Source organism: Cupressus sempervirens, chromosome 1 (genome assembly GCF_028749045.1).
Source record: "Cupressus sempervirens isolate cs-2001-9-10 chromosome 1, ASM2874904v1, whole genome shotgun sequence".
NCBI classification, from domain to species: Eukaryota; Viridiplantae; Streptophyta; class Pinopsida; order Cupressales; family Cupressaceae; genus Cupressus; species Cupressus sempervirens.
In genome coordinates this window covers 896745926-896763591 of record NC_143118.1, presented here as the reverse complement: position 1 = coordinate 896763591, position 17666 = coordinate 896745926, and the positions used below count along the sequence as shown (strand labels likewise).

The following is a 17666-nucleotide window of genomic DNA, read 5'->3' as shown; positions in this document are numbered from 1 at the left end:
GAGGAAAATGAGATTCCTCCCAGCAGTCTGAATCTGAATGTTGCCTTCGGTGACAATGGTGTACTCTTCTCCACCACCAAAAATAACAAAATTTGAATAAGGTTAGTAGTCAGTGAACCAGTCTTTGGGGTGAGTGAAATGACGAGAGGCACCTGAATCAATATACCAGGCAAATGACTTTGCATGATTTGCAGGTCTTTTAGCCATGAAGGCGTAAAAGGCAGATTCTGTTTGCTCAGTGTGCTTTGTACAGTTCACTTTGGGCTGCAAACCTGATTGCTTATATTGGGCAGCTAAAGGTTTTCGACATACAACCTTCATGTGACCAAACTTGTGGCTATTACAATAATAGATAAGACGTCTATTATTAGTTAATGGTTATCTTGTAAATATCTTTAGCTTTAGTTTGCTTTCGTTTTTTGCTTTCTCTGGAATAGAATGTTTCTATTCTTTACGATCATTTCCTAAGGAAACATAGTCTCTTCCTTTTGTATAAATTGACCTTTCGGTCTTTGTTATTAATAAGCAAGTATTTACCAATTACCTCGTAATATGGTATCAGAGCATCTTTCTTAATTTTTTCGAAAATTATAATTTCTTTTCTGAAATTATCAGAGCCAATTTTCGAAACTATTATGTGAACCTTGCTTCCTAATCTAAAAACCCTGAGATTTTCAGAATAGTTTTTTGTCTGAGATTTTTTTAAACTCGCGGATTTTTTTTGGCAGACCTGCGGATATTTTTCTGGGCGTTTTTTTGAAATCGCGGATTTCTTTTCCTGGTGTTTTTTTTTGAGATTTGCGGCCTGCAAGCATCCTTCCTCCATTGGCGACCTTGTCTCCTCATGCAATCGCGTCACATGGCAGCGCAAATCTGAACAAATATATGTAGAAAACGACGCGATTTTCTGGACCCGCAAAATGCCTGCAAAAACGACTATTTCGAACGCCGAAGATCACTGCTGAAGCATTCACGCCCCTCTTTGCTAGCATATCTTCCTTTTTCGGGTGTTCATTTATCCAAATCGGCCATTTTTTGCCCTGCAAAACACCATTTTTGCTGTTTTTGACCTTTTTGGCCGCCGACTGCTATTTTGCTCAAAAACCTAATTTTTGGGGTCGAATTTTTTTTTTGTTTGCAGATTCTTGGTGGGTTTTTCGAGAGCTCAACTGGGTTGTCGTCCTTTTTTTTGGGTGCCTCGATTTTCGAGCCAGCGGATTCAGAAAATGACAGGAGATTCCTTCTGGGTTTTTCGAGCTCTCTTCTGGGTCATTCTCTGATTCTTCTGGGTCTTCCGTATTTTTGCCTCGAAGAACGTGCCTTCACAGATTTTCACAGTTTTTCATTGAAAAACGTGCCATGGCATCTTTGACAAATATTCTGCTCGAGCATAATTCCAAATTCAATGGTCGCAATTATGGAACCTGGAAGCAACGCATCATCGCAATCTTCGAATATCCAAACACCGATCAACTTGTTCTGGGTGTTACGCAGCATCCGACTTCTCCAGGTCCTGATCAAGATACATGGGATCTGAACAATCGAGAGGCAGTAATGCTTCTCAAACTCTCCATAGCTGATGATCAGCTTTCTCAGATTCCATCCGGCAAGATAGCTGCCGAAATTTGGACACATCTAAAAGGTCTTCATGAGACTTCCGACAAGAGCAGAGCCTTCTTTTTGAAAAACACTCTGTTTTCTATTGTCATGGATGAGCGCACCTCGCTCCAGGCACACTTGAATCGGATTTAGGAAATCCGTGATCAGTTACTTGCCATCGGTCGCAAGATGGAGGAAGAGGATATTGTGGTAATCACTCTTCGGAGTTTACCAAATTCCTATGAGCATTTTATTGAGACTCTCAACATCACATCTACTGGTGTTGATCTAAAGTTCACTGATCTCTGCACCTTGCTACTTCAGCAAGATCGGTGGAAACAACAGTTCGGTAGCAGCTCCAGTTCCACCTCCACTGAGCAAGCCTTTGCTGTGAAATCCTTTCAGAAGGATAAGGGCAAGTTTCAGCAACCATCTCAGCAGAAGTCTTCTACTCCAGCATCCAATGGTACCAAAAAGAAGAACATTCAATGCAACTATTGCCACAAGTATGGTCACATGAAGGTTGCATGTCGGAAACGCTTAGCTGCCCAGTCTAAGCAATCAGGTTCGCAACCCAAAGTGAACAGTGTAGAGCACACTGAGCAGGCGGAATCTGCCTTTTATGCCTTCATGGCTAAAAGACCCGCAGATCATGTGCAGTCATCTGCCTGGTACATTGATTCAGGTGCCTCTCGACATTTCACTCACCACAGAGACTGGTTTATTGACTACCAGCCTTATTCAGATTCTGTTATCTTTGGTGGTGGAGAAGAGTACACGGTTGTTGGTAAAGGCAACATTCAAATTCAGTCTGTTGGGAGGAAGCTCATATTACGTTCCAGGGATGGAACTAAATCTACTCTCGGTCAGTCAGTTGCTGCGACATTCTCCACACTTGGCAGTCACCTTCAGTTCACATCAGTGCACCATCACTGATCGGGCGACTAAGTCTACTATTGCAGTTGGTCTTGAGGATCATGGTCTTTTCAGACTTACTGATTCTGGTGATTCTCAGGACTTAGCTATGGCTGCTCGGCGATCTTCCATCAGCACACTTTGGCATCAGCGATATGGGCACTTAAATGTGCATTATCTCTCACAACTTGCTCGGGATGAGCTTGTTTTTGGTTTGTCAGAGATTCAAACCCAACACCTTGGAGTTTGTGACGCATGTCAGGCTGGGAAGCAACATCGCACACCTTTCCCCAGTGGCGATTCTTGGCGAGCTTCTCAAGTACTTCAGCTTGTTCATGCTGATATCTGCGGCCCTATGGCTACTCCTTCTGTTCTTGGGTACAGGTATTTTCTGTTGTTTGTAGATGATTTCAGTAGAAAAATGTGGGTGTATTTCCTTAAAAAGAAATCCGATGCATTTATTGTATTTCAGAAGTTTAAACCCTTAGTTGAAAAAGAGTTTGGGAAATCTATTATTACTCTTAGATCAGACAATGGGGGGGAATTTTGTTCTAATGTTTTCTCCAGCTTCTTGGATACACATGGCATCCAACGCCAGTTCACCACACCCCACATGCCACAACAGAACAGTATAGTTGAACGTCGGAACAGGACAATCACCGAGATGGCTCGTTCCATGCTCGAACACAGACATGTTCCGAAGCGTTTTTGGGCAGAAGCAGTTAACACTGCAGTTTATCTGTTGAACCGGTCACCCACAGTGGCGGTCAAAGGTAAAACTCCAGAAGAGGCCTGGTCAGGTCGCAAGCCCAGAATCAGTCACTTGAAGGTTTTTGGCTCTCTTACTTTTGTTTGGATCCCTGATGCTTCACGCACCAAGTTGGATGCCAAGAGTCAGAAACTGATCCTTGCTAGATATAGCAGTCTTCACAAAGCCTACCGCCTTATTGATGTTGAGACATCTCGTCTCATATACAGCCGCGATGTAGTCTTTGATGAGCAGCGAGGACCATTCATGCCTGTTTCTCCTGTTCCTGATCCCGCAGACCAGCCTATGCAGGTTCATGATTTGGGAGTTCGGCTTCCATTAGGTCCACCTAATGGGAGGGCTTCAGTAGCTCCTACAGCTCCAGTCCTGCCAGTGATACCTGTACAGCCACCTCCGGCTTCTCCTGCAGGATCACCTCGTTTTGAAGATGCTTCACCTGAGTTTGATCCAGATTCTTCTGATCAGGATCCTGCTGATCAAGCATCTCCTAGTACTACTATTGGTCATTCTCCTCTCCGGCCTAAATGGTGGGCTAAGACACTTGCTGATCTTCATGATGATGAGCTCATTGATGGGAGAACTACTCGGAAAAAGAGCAAAACTATAGATTCTGTTAACTTTTCTCTTATGACCAACATTCACAGTGTGTTTGAACCTCAAACATATTCCGAGGCTAAAGGAATTCCAGAGTAGGAACAGGCCATGCAATCTGAACACCAGAGCCTGCTGAAGAACAACACTTGGGTCCTTTTTGATCTTCCCCCAGGGAAGAAACCCATTAGTTGCAAATGGGTCTACAAAATCAAATACAAATCAGATGGTACTTTGGATAAGTACAAAGCTCGTTTAGTGGCAAAGGGCTTTTCTCAGCGTCAGGGCATTGATTATGAGGAGACCTTTGCTCCTACTGCAAAGATGAGCACCATCAGATTAGTCCTAGCCATGGCAGCACAGTTTGGCTGGAAGGTCCATCAGATGGACGTAAAGAGTGCTTTCCTGAATGGTGATCTCCATGAAGAGGTCTACATGACGCAGCCTCCTGGTTTCAAGGTTGCTAGTAAAGACCATCAGGTTCTCAGATTGGTAAAAGCTCTTTATGGTTTGAAGCAGGCCCCTCGGCCATGGTACATCAAGATTGATACGTATCTCAGTGATCAAGGCTTCAAGAGGAGTTCTTTAGACTCAAATCTGTACATCAAGACTACTGACAGTGACATCATCCTTTTGGTTATCTATGTGGATGATCTGATCATCACTGGCAGTTCGGCATCTTTGATTCAGGGAATCAAACAACACTTATGCCAGTCTTTTGATATGACTGACCTTGGGCTCATGCATTATTGCTTAGGTGTTGAAGTTTGGCAATAGTCTTCTGGTATATTCATCTCTCAGTCCAAATATGCCAGGGCCTTGTTAGACAAATTCCGAATGCAGGATTGCAAACCTGCATCTACACCTATGTAGAAAGGTCTCAAGTTATCAGCCAAGTCTGATTCTCCTTCGGTTGATGATACTACGTATAGGAAACTAGTAGGCAGCCTCATCTACCTATCTGCTACTAGGCCTAATATCAGCTTCGCAGTCAGCTATATTTCACGCTTTATGACAGCTCCTAAGGCTGATCATTGGATGGCAGCAAAGCGTTTGCTTCGTTATGTGAAGGGCACTTCTGATTATGGACTTCTGTATTCTCGGAGTTCTAATCCTAAACTCAGTGGGTTCACAGATTTAGATTGGGCAGGCTCTGTTGATGATAAAAAGTCAACATCTGGATATGTGTTCAGTTTGGGATCTGGTGCAGTCACATGGACCAGTAAGAAGCAGCAGGCAGTTTCTCTCTCTTCTATAGAGGCTGAATACAGAGGGACTGTTAAGGCAGGATGTGAAGCTGTCTGGCTTCGTCGGATGCTTGGGGATATGCAGATGTCACCAGCAGGACCGACTACTCTGTTTGTTGATAACGAAGGCGTTATCAAGTTAGCACGGAATCCAGTCTTCCATGAACGAACCAAGCATGTGGATGTTCATTGTCATTACATACGACAGCTGGTTGAAGACGAGACTATAGATCTGCAGTATGTTCCTACCACAGATCAGACTGCAGACATTCTCACCAAGCCTCTTGGTCCTGATAAGTTTGTCAAATTCAGAGGACAGCTTGGTGTGTTAGATAGATTAAACATTAAGGGAGGGTATTACAATAATAGATAAGACGTCTATTATTAGTTAATGGTTATCTTGTAAATACCTTTAGCTTTAGTTTGCTTTCGTTTTTTGCTTTCTCTGGAATAGAATGTTTCTATTCTTTACGATCGTTTCCTAAGGAAACATTGTCTCTTCCTTTTGTATAAATTGACCTTTCGGTCTCTGTTATTAATAAGCAAGTATTTACCAATTACCTCGTAATAGTGGCAATAGTTGCATTAAATGTTCCATTAACTCCTGTGGTTCAGAGACAAACCAAACATAGTTTCGGAAACAATTAAATATTTCTCAATATCTATGATATTTGATTTTAAAATGCTATAATTGATCCTATCCACTTATCTATCATATAAATTATTTATAAAATTAAAAATAATAATTATAAAGGAGGAAACTATATAATATTTTAACTCTAAAGCTTCATGCAAATAAAATAAAATAAATATTTCATACTGATCACGTTGGAAATAAAATTGCATAGGAGACATTCCTTACGGATGATCCATCCAATACAGGTTGACTCCAGAATCGCATAAGAATATATTCAATAATCCACAATCCACGGGCTTAGTTCAAAAATTCATTTCTTTGCCCAGGAAAGAATAATATATCAAAGTGCATATAGTATGAAAAAATTAGGAAGAATATATCAAATTGTATATGAATATGAATTGTTTTTTTGTTTTGATTTTACATCTTATATTTATAGTTTTGCAAAGACATGGGGTTGTCTCTTCAGAACATCACGACCCTTTATAACAAGAAACTAATCGCTCTTAACTCATTGATCAATTAATAATCAATGTTTTAGTTGGCAGCATATTACTTGCTACTACCAAATCAGGCGGTGGTGGTGGAAGCTAATAGACCCAAATATATTTGATCCTTTATATTGACGATATGCCTTTGGATCCTTTACAAAGCCACACAATCATCCTCATGCACACCATCACCCATACATTCATTGGGCCTCTTCATATTCTGTAAACTCGGATAGCCACGATAACACCCACCAACCTCTGATTCGCGTGCATATCCATATCTCCTAACATGAGGAAAGAAATAACAAATTGATGATTTGCGTGTCTCTCAACGGGAACCAAACAATCTTTTGAACCTGAACAATCCTTGCACAGAACATTTCCAAACCACTCAAAGACTTTACACAAGCATCCACCTCCTGCACAAATAGAAAATGTTATTAAATATTGCTAAAAGATTTGATATCTTAACATTGATCTCACTACTTCCATGGTAATTTTTTTTAATGTTACAGCTGCTTACATTTGATGACACTTCACTTTGTGTAGATGGAGTCATCGCAAATTAAAGACATCTTCAGTAGTGTGTAACAACCGGTTTTCCCGGGTCTAATTTTAACATCTATCATAGGCATAGAATACAGTTTTAACTTCGACTTCATAAGAAGGCAGTTACATCATTCATGTTCATGTGAAGAAGATTACCGTTAAAGTCAGTTAAACAAAATTGCTTGAAATACTTTTTAATGAAATTACTTCAGAAATTGAAATCACATACCTCGAAAAAACTGAGACTAAAATTCATCTAAGTATGCTTCTGCAACCACCCAGGTTAGTCCACAAATATACTATAACAATTTCTCAAATCGACTGCTATCTCAAAAATCATTTGATGAATATCACTAAATACCATTATAACTTAAATTAGGGTATCATATATCATCTTACCAATTAGGGCATCAATTACCATCGGTTTATTTAGGGCTTTTGGTACTGCTTTACCACTTAGGGCTTCCACAACCACAGATTCAATTTAGGGCTTCTGCGACAATGGATTTATCTAGGGTTTTCGCGACGACGGATTCAATTTAGGGCTTCCGCTACCACGGATTCAACTAGGGTTTCCCATACCACGGATTCAACTAGGGTTTCCGATACCACGGATTTAGTTAGGGCTTCCAATACCACCATATCAATTAAGGTTCCAGCTGTCACACAATCAATTAGGGCTTCGGATTTCTTTTCCTTCCGATTGCTTATCTGTGACAATTTCTCAAAATTAGATAATTACTTATATTCAATATTAATTTATATGAAGTAAAATGATGATAACAATGAAATACCTCAATTTAATCTTACCTTCTAATAAACAAAAATGATAATACCTGTTTCCGATAGACAATTGATTTCATGGCTTATCTCTGTTTGACGCATATCTGATATCTTGAGAGAGCTGAAACATTGCCAGGGGCTTTACCACCCAACCTCGGACCACAATATATATATCCCCACATGATCTCTAACGAGAAAGGCCCTCCCTACCCGGAATTGACAGTGAACATCTTACCATTCACTGGGCATCATGATATATAACATGCCATACGACTTGGCAGCAGGAGATCATCATAACAGGGATATGCATGAGCTATTATTAATTCATATTAAATGATATCTATTAAAAAGTCATAACTGATATTGCTGTTTCTTATTGTTGATGAATCTTTCCTCACGCCCCCTCAACCTCATCAGGCCTCCAAGCCCGTGATTTCTAGGTGCTTGTTTAATATTAATAAATTCACTCTTGCAGGGTATGAATGTTTGTAATACATTCTGAACTGAATTAGTTAATCACAGTTTTTCATTGCATATCCATATCTTTTATACATGTTTAATACTTTCTTATGAATAAAGAAACATTTACGGTTTAAGGCAGTTTTCCAAGAACTAGTATTCTTTTACTGACCACCCTGATTCAGTCTGCAATTATATTAATGAAAAAGAGACACATTGAACATTCTTGATTCAACAGTTGCATTAGAAAGAAAAACACGATTGGCCATTCTAAATTCGGCAACATTCGTAATTGTCTCATGCGCTTATATCTTCAACCAATTTTCAATATCTATATCCTTGAAAAACAAATTCTCAATACACACAGATACAACAAATGAACTCATATTATATCCAACTTGCAAACTAGAAAAGGACAACTCATTGCACTCACTAATCATCAACAGATTTTTAGATCGGTGATTCCTCGGTGCCTGAACTCGTTACATCTTATTCATAAGAATATGATTCTGCATGATCATTATTACTGTTTTTACTTGTTTGAGAACAGAGCATTTCATGACACAAACTACAGATTAATGACAGGGTTTGTTTAAAACATAATCCTTATTCAAAGGTATAATTGAATTAAGTGATGGAATTTGGTAACAACTGACAATGTTTAAGATGGAATCATAAGTTTGCTACTTCTTTAATTTGCTTCTATCAAAAGATCATCTTTCTAATAAACAGTAAAGTAATCAAGCTCTATTGGCATTATTCTTTTTTTCTGAGCACAAGAAAAGAACAACAAGACTACAATCTATGCATTTTGTATCAACTCAACTCAGAATAAGAAAAAGATGCAAAACGTAAGTGAAAGGAAATGAATTCGATTTTATTACACCCTTACTTGGCTCTGATTACTGTGCGCCCAGACTGGTAAATTCTTCAAATATCTACAGCATTTCTGTCGCTCAGAGATGTGCTGGATTGATTCACGTATGTTCAGATATTTGGTATCGTGGCTATTTAGAATGGTGCTGCAGACGATGGTTGTTTGGGGCAGAAAGGTCGACTGAATAACTCACGGCAGAATACCTTCAAGGATTTGTCAAACTCAGATTAATGAAGACAGAACTCCGAGACTATGGCGGAAAGCAAGAGCAGACGGGAATATGGTTGCCTCCATTCGAAAACGACAAAGGCAATATAAAAGATTTGATCAGCTTTTCACCTTCTGCCGTTACAAGACTCCACGCGATTTGAATTTCCATCGATTGGAAATATGAAAACGTTGGATCAAAGGTGAAAAGGTTTTATTAATATTATTATAATTCGACAATTTATTAAAATCTTATAAGTATTTTAAAACATCAATCTATTAATTTATTAACATATAAAGATGCCAAAATATTTTTATATTCAAATACACATGTATAAACTATTATTAAAAATAATACAACGAAAGATTCTTAAAATCTTTTAAGAATACGTTTTATATTTAAACTTAATTAATTAAATTTAATTAATTATTAACAACTCATGCAGTTCCAGAGATGAGTCCTGTTACAAATCGCTTGGTTCTCTACCTGTCTATCCAATGATGGTGATGCCCTGCCTAATTCTTTTCTGACAATGCTTCCACCCCCTTCGACAAGCTCCCTGCAAGGAATTTCTCTGTAATTAAATTATAAATTATAAATAATCATATTAGTTAACCTTTCGTCTTAATTCCATGAATTCGCAATTAACGAATAACTAGCATGTCATCTTCACTTGAAATCATAACGACTAACTATCTTACCATTTTGCTAGATTATATCAAATTAAACTACCGACTTCATGTGAACTTCAACGTCTATATTTCAAGCTAGGTCAAAAATTGGGATGTAACATAGTGTCACATATTTCTTTTAGAACATCTCTTAATTGAAAAGCCCGGTGGGCTCATGATGACTGGTTGTATTTCACGGGAAAGAAAGCGTGATGCACATTTTTATTTATTTATTTTGTAAACTCAAAATGAATGTAACTCCCACATACCCATACAGTTCAAGGTTTGAGTATTTTATGTAAGAAAGGAGTATCGGGAGTGCCTCTATTTAATCATGTGTTTATCAGATTACCACATCATCGCTGGTCGATGCTTCATGTTCTCACAACAGCCCTGTCTTCAAAGATCTTTGCAACAACATGTTATGAATTGTCTCTAAGCAGTTGATCTCTGACTTGGACCATGTTGACTGGTCCAAAGTTTGTGTCACCAATCATCTTGAATATATATACTGTTGCCTCTCCAAAATACAGAGCTTTGTCATCTATGGCCTCCTTCGATCTCACTGCATAACTATGTCTTGAATAGCAGGGAGATATCCAGCCAATCTTATAGCAATCTGATATTTCTTCCAAAAATATGCACACGACAAGGCATGAACTAATGTTACTGGACCTTTGGATAACAGGTTGTTTGAGATTCAACATGACTGACTAACCTTTTCATGTCTTCTTTTTAAGATTTATTTATATGTAACTGATACTTTACCCTGTTCTTCAGTTATTTCTTTCCTCGGCATGAATCTTCATTTGCTGTGTGATTTCTTCAGTCTCTACACATGTATTGTCTTCATCTGATTTTTGTATCAAATATTCGCTGTTCAATATACCTGTTGTTCCTTATTCATATTACAAATGCTTCCAAATTTGTAATATCTGGTGCACCTCAGCATAATAGAATCATGGTACAGATATATATCAAATGAAATCTTCATATTCTTACTATGAATAAGAATAGATGAAGTAAATGTTGTATATAATATCTTCAACTGTAGCTATTTTGAACCTGATAAATGAGACTCTGATTGGTATGCTGGTTGATCTGTACAACTGTAATTTAATGCTGTTCCATACAACTTCTCAAAACAATATCATTGCCTTTTGGCTGTTCATGAAAATGCCGATCATTATCATCCAGCTCTGTTTTGTACTAAATTAATACAACAGTGGATATCGATGACCTCTTTATACATGACATGTGCTTTAATAGAACTTGATAATATGCTGACATGTTGTCTCTCCATTCACTAATCCCCTTTTTTTCCGACATTAATGCTGATAGTAACAGTAACTTTTCCACTTTAGCATTTCATAACATGACCATAGATGATGATGCTACCTTCATGCTATTTACTTAATCACAATATGACTCATGAATGTTTTCTCCGTTTTGAAATATGACTATGCAATTCATGCATGTGCTTTCATCTCCTTCATCTTCTTCATGGAGGCCCTAATGGAGGTCAAAATATTTTTTTGGGCTCCATCAAGTTGAGTGCCTTGAAGGCAAATTGTTAAGCTAAAGTCAACTAATGCTTGTTAGCTAACCTAACTTCACTTATAAACTGAAAGAAATGTTATATATAAAAGGTTTATTCTGGATTCATCAGGCTCAAATGATTTGTCTCAGTTTAGCTCTGAGGTTGAGTTTTTTGGACTACCCACTTCATGAAGTATTATCCTGTCATTACTGTACTTCGTCTAGAAAATGCCTTGAAAATGAAATCACATTCAAATAGGCAATAACTAGTCATCATGATCAAGGCTTATTTTCAGGAGTGGGGGTACTATTTTTGGTTGCCCCATATGTTTTAAAGTACACTTTGCAGTTTTTATATTTCTTGATAAAGTATTTCCAGACTAATAAGGGAACAGGATGAAGCAAAAAAGTAATTGTCACTATCCTTGCAATTTAAACTTTGTAGTATTCTGGGCCTGAAAATACTCAAAATCGTGGTTCCCCACATCTCTTTAAATGCACAATGCCAGGTGTCACGCTCCCATTATTTTGTTTAAAAATTCCGTTTTACAAAGATTGTGTCATTTACATGCATATACAAATATATAATGCAATTTTCTATAAGAATCACAATCCAATAAAATGCTGTGATTATATAACTGACTTGCGAAACTTGTTATTTCCAGTTTCCTATTGGGTATGTATGTTTTCTTTCCTGAATTTGACATTTCTGTTTGTGTGAACAGTTGAAGAGACAACCAAGTAATGGCAACTCTGAAAACTATTAAAATCAAGACAGGTAGCTGTAAACGTATCCTCAAAGAGCTTCATTCATATGAAAAGGAGATTGACAGGGAAGCTGCTAAGACTGCAGCCATGAAAGAGAGGGGTGCTGATCCATATGACCTTAAACAACAGGTATGAGTGCTTGTTTAAAAGATGTAAAGAAGAATATGGAATTTTATGGTCAGATATTGGCTATACAATTTGAGTATCTGTTCGATTTTGATTTCAGCAAGCTTCTCATTCATAATGCCACTTATGAGTATCTGCATTATTGGGTTTAATGTAAATATCAGGATCTATGAAGACATTGTGAATGTAGGTGATTGTAAATCAATAAGGCAACAGAAAATCACTTGTTCTTAAATAACAGACAAAGTTTCTAGAGCGAATTAGTTATATTTGAAATGGAACATCAACAAACAGTGGGTGTCACTCACATTTTTTATGCCAACATGAAACCATTTCATACATTTGCTTACAATGCCTTTTTACATAATTGCATGGGTACTCGTACCCATACCTCTGGGATGCATACTAGGTGCTGGTACACGTACCAAAGAACAGGATACTTGGTAGGCACTGAGTGGAGGGCATCATAGCTGAGGATTTTGATTATGATTTCTGATTTTTGTTTGTGTATCAGCTTGCTGTTTATCAGGCTTCTTTCAATATGTAATCAGTAATCAGTTTGAAACTTTGATATAATGATTGTATGACATTTCAATTTGTGGACTTTATCCTTAATGTTCGATAGTAAACTTTATCATTGTTCCTGTTTTGAAAACTCAATGTCATTATGTTTTCAGATTTTTTATAAAACATTAAATTGTATAGATAAAAAAATTGACATACCCAGAGTAGCTCCATCTCATATCTTGAAAAAATAACTGTACCTGTCTTTAAAGTACCCAAGTACCTCCCTCTCCATGCAACCTTGCTTTTTTATTAATCTGTTTGAAGTAAATATTGCCTATTCTCTACATGACAATTGAGTAGGATTTGTGATGTGTTTTAGGAGAATGTTTTGGCAGAATCAAGGATGATGCTTCCTGATTGTAGAAAGCGTCTTGAAGCTGCCATTGGTGATCTGCAGGGAATGCTGGTTAGTTTCAGTCTCTTTTTCCAAAGTAAACATGATAGAGATGTTGAATGATATCCTTCGATTTTTAACTGAATTCAAGAGATCTATTTGTTCAAACTTGTATTTTTTCATAATAGACTACCTGGTTGTGTTGATTCAGGCTGGGCTAGAGCAGCCACATGAGGACGCTGAGGAAATTATTGATTCAAAAAATATAGTAAAGGAAGCGGAAGCTTTCTTTGAGACATCCTCATCATGAGATTCCTCAATCATTCTCTTGAGAGGACTGCCAACTGGTGCCTTGAATATTTTCACATAAAACCTTGGCGGCTTTGAGATCTATGCTTTGCCTTTCTTGTATGTAGGATGATTTTTTTGTGTAAATGCCATTTCAAAATTTTTAATACCCCGATAAAACTAACATCTGGAAGTTCTAGTGATTGTAGCAATTGCTTTGAGAATGATGGATATGTTTTTCTGTTTCCATTTTTCTTTAAATTTATTTGCTGTGTCATCTTTATCACCCTTTTAAGGACAAACATAGGCTTTCTGTGCTGCACTAGAAACGATTTATACCTTAATTGTGTTTTAAAAGAACAAACATTACTGTGTTAGGAATACTGGATCTGCCTTTGAATGATCAAGATGACTACTACTCTTTAGAAATGGAGATTGAAACATAAGCTATTCAATTAAAATTATATTGGTAACTGCATACTTTGTTGCCAACCTTGTAGGGAAAATCAATCCAGAATAGAGAATATGAACGTATTGCAGCAAATGCTTTAGTCTGATAACATCCCAATTGTGTAACAGAGATTACATATACCATGAACCATATGGGGAGAGGAAGGGGAAGCAGGTAAGGTCCAAAGAGAAGCCTGACTAGATCAACTAAGATGATTGATAATCTATGAACTCATTTTTACCCTGCGCAGTATGGAATGTCCAAAAGTTGCCTAGAACTTGTATTAAACCCTATCTTTTTGTTTCATGTCTTTTAGAGTAGGGTAGATTGCAGTTGGAATAGAATTATGTTGGACTACATAAATTTTGCTACCCTTGGTCTTATAAGTGCCCCAGTCTGAATGCACATGCATGGCAAGTCCAATGGTGATTTGCTGGTCCAGCTTATGACTTTCATGAAATATGTAAATTTAGTCTTGAATCGATATCTCTAAGGTAAAAGCATGCTGCCAACCTCTTAGGATTTTCCATGTGTCTTTTTAGCTGTCCTCTCCCATCTACCAAATATCTTATATTTGTTTTGTAGAAGAAAAAATAATTTTCTTTTGTAATTGACAAATTCACTGCTACTTTCTTGGCGGCATTCACTGCATTGAATTGAGTGTCCACCCCAGCTAACATTTGACCACCGAAGTGGAGAACAATTTAACCACCAAAGTGGAGAACGATTTATGAATTAGTGAATGTGTCAAATTTGTTTGTACATTTCATTCTCTTAATCTTCATTTTGGTAATTTTGTTTTCAGTTCCTTGTTTTGTTTGCCTGCTTTTCATTAGGTGTGTGGATAGTAAGTTAGATTTTAGTTTACAATAATAGTTCATTTTATTTGAGATCTTCTCTATTGTGTCTCTAGTTTGGAAAGATTTCTATTCACCACCACCACCCCCCCCCCCCCCCCCCCCCCCCCCGAAATTGTAAAAGCACGCTGCCAACCTCTTAGGATTTTCCATGTGTCTTTTTAGCTGTCCTCTCACATCTACCAAATATCTTATATTTGTTTTGTACAAGAAAAAAGAATTTTCTTTTGTAATTGACAAATTCACTGCTACTTTCTTGGTGGCATTCACTGCATTGAATTGAGTGTCCACCCCAACTAACATTTAACCACCAAAGTGGAGAACAATTTATGGATTAGTGAACGTGTCAAATTTGTTTGTACATTTCATTCTCTTAATCTTAATTTTGGTAATTTTGTTTTTAGTTCCTTGTTGTGTTTGCCTGCTTTTCATTAGGTGTGTGGATAGTAAGTTAGATTTTAGTTTACAATCATAGTTCATTTTATTTGAGATCTTCTCTATTGTGTCTCTAGTTTGGAAAGATTTATATTCACCCCCCCCGAAATTGCTATCTTTCATTAAAAACAAAGAGAATTACATAGTCATGTACACAAAGAATGAAATAAGGTTTGGATTGGCTCAATCACTTTTGTTGCAGACCTCTCAATATGGTCATGTGGGAATAAAATTCCATTGACATCCATGATCAAAGTATAAGTCCATGTTTCTTTTCACTCCATCTCTTAGAACCTTCACTCTATACTCCTGATGGCCTTTTCTGTTGCCTTGAAGTCTGTTGAGGTATGAACCACCATATAAATGAACTTCTCCACAAGAGCAACATTATGGTGATGTGGCACCTCCAACATCTACTACCTCAATATCTTTCTTACTACATCCTCCACATCATCAGTGATAAAAAATATCACAGAGATGCTTTCCCACTAGGAAACCACATTTATAGTGACAACCCTTCATCTCAATGAACTTAGTTTTCTCCATTGCATCCTACACATTTTCTATTTTGCGCTTGGTTAAATAGATCATTGGGAGTCGTGATAGTTCTAGTCTGTACTATCCCCACTTTGTCTAGCTCTATCTTCTGTAGTAATCCTTTCTATGCTTTATGCATATTTCTTCTTCGATGTGGTCGATCATACGAGTTTTCTATTGCCTTGAAGTCTGTTTGCTAAGGTATGAGCCACCATATAAATGAACTTCTCCACAAGAGCAACACTATGGTAATGTGGAACCTCCAACATCTACCGCCTCGATATCTTTCTTACTACATCTTCCACATCATTAGTGATAAAAAATATCATAGATTTTTTTTTTGACTAGGAAACCACATTTATAGTGACAACCCTTCAACAAATTTGGTTTTCTCCATTGCATCCTACACATGTTCTATTCTACCCTTGGTTAAATAGAACATTGGGAGTCATGATAGTTCTAGTTTGTACCATCCCTACTTTGTTTAGCTCTATCTCTAGTAGTGATCCTTTCCATGGTTTCATATTCTCTATACATATTTCTTCTTCAATGTGGTTGATCATACGAGTTGATAGGGAGTTTGTAGCTCTGTTCCACTCCCTAAAGATGTGTGATAATGAGTAGCTATGAAACTTGCCCAGTATGTCCTTGATGCCATTGAGCCACATCTAGTACTTCCATCTTGGTGTTTTGCCATTGGAAATGGCTTCGAATGACATTGAGAGAACCCCCTCAATGTCCAAATCCAGTAGTCCTTGTTAATATTTGAAATCGATCTCGTGAATCAATTATATGCTTTAAATAAGTTTTATCAACTTTAGCAAATCTAAAACAATACTTAAAAGTATATAGCAACCACAAGATAGTCATACAATGTGACTCAAGATATATTAATTAGGGAAACCTTTGATCAATGCAAGATCCTATTCAAATTCTTATTCAGATTGGTGAACCTAGAGAGCAGACCAAGAAGATCAAAGAAACATCCTATGTACGCAATAAGTATGGACACATTAAGAAAGATTGCAAAGGTAATATTGATACTATGCCTTCTTTTGGTTATTGTTTCAATTGGTGGCTTTATGGACTTAAGTCATGTGAATGAAAAGTTGAATTAAATCCAAAGAAAAATGGAATATCTAATCATATATCTAATGTTAGATGACCTATTGGAAATAAAAATGTCATATCTTCTACAGAGGGTGAACAGTGTCATGGTGAAAGCAAATATATTCTCGGCGACAACTTCCAATAGAGGGTGAACAGTGTTGCTGGCGAACAGTGCCATGGTGAACAATGTTGTGTGAACAGTGCCATGTTGAACAGTGTCATGTGAACAGTGTCATGGGTGAACAGTGCACGGGTGAACAATGTCGCGGGTGAACAGTGTCACGGGGTGTACAGTGTGGGTAGCTAGGGTTTGTATGCCAACTGTTTGACAAAATGAATCCCCCACTTGATCTTGTCGCATTTCAACAGATTCTTGATCATTTGGCAAAAATTGAGAAGGATAATATAGCATTGAAAGATACAGTTGCCTTGTTAGCCAACCTCTCTCAAAAATTAGTCACTCAGATGCTTCAACTTGAAGAAACATAGACTGATTTGAAGAAACAATTCAACTGCTAGCCGGATATAGTTTTTACTTCACAAATCATGGAGCTCTCAAAGGAAATGGACATGTACATGTGCCAACTGTTTGATTTTGAGTCACAGTCATCTGATATCCACACACTAAAGGAGCAACAATCTGAACTTGATAGGAAACATTATTCCCTCAAGACTGAAACATAACAACAGCTGAAATCTTGGGCATTTATTTGCAACAACCCCAACCCAATGTCTCTCTTCGGGGTGGAGAAGTTGGCCCAAACCAAGATGGCTGATGAAAGGATTAGGTGTGCTCGTGAACTAAACTTGAGGGTCCATGGTCTCCCTCTTCCTTCTTTTTATCCTCTTGCAACGAGC

General features: G+C 37.6%; 1 protein-coding gene across 1 annotated transcript in view; it reads left to right on the top strand.

Annotated features, from left to right (window-relative positions):
* The window catches only part of LOC149580748 (tubulin-folding cofactor A-like), a 33442-nt gene extending 19777 nt beyond the window's left edge, over window positions 1-13665 (top strand). The window contains exons 2-4 of the mRNA XM_089793367.1: window positions 12061-12232; window positions 13116-13202; window positions 13342-13665. Coding sequence (XP_089649493.1) covers window positions 12080-12232; window positions 13116-13202; window positions 13342-13440 — 339 coding nt within the window. The 5' untranslated portion in view covers window positions 12061-12079 and the 3' untranslated portion in view covers window positions 13441-13665. The remainder of the gene's footprint in view (window positions 1-12060; window positions 12233-13115; window positions 13203-13341) is intronic.
* Window positions 13666-17666: the final 4001 nt, after the last annotated feature.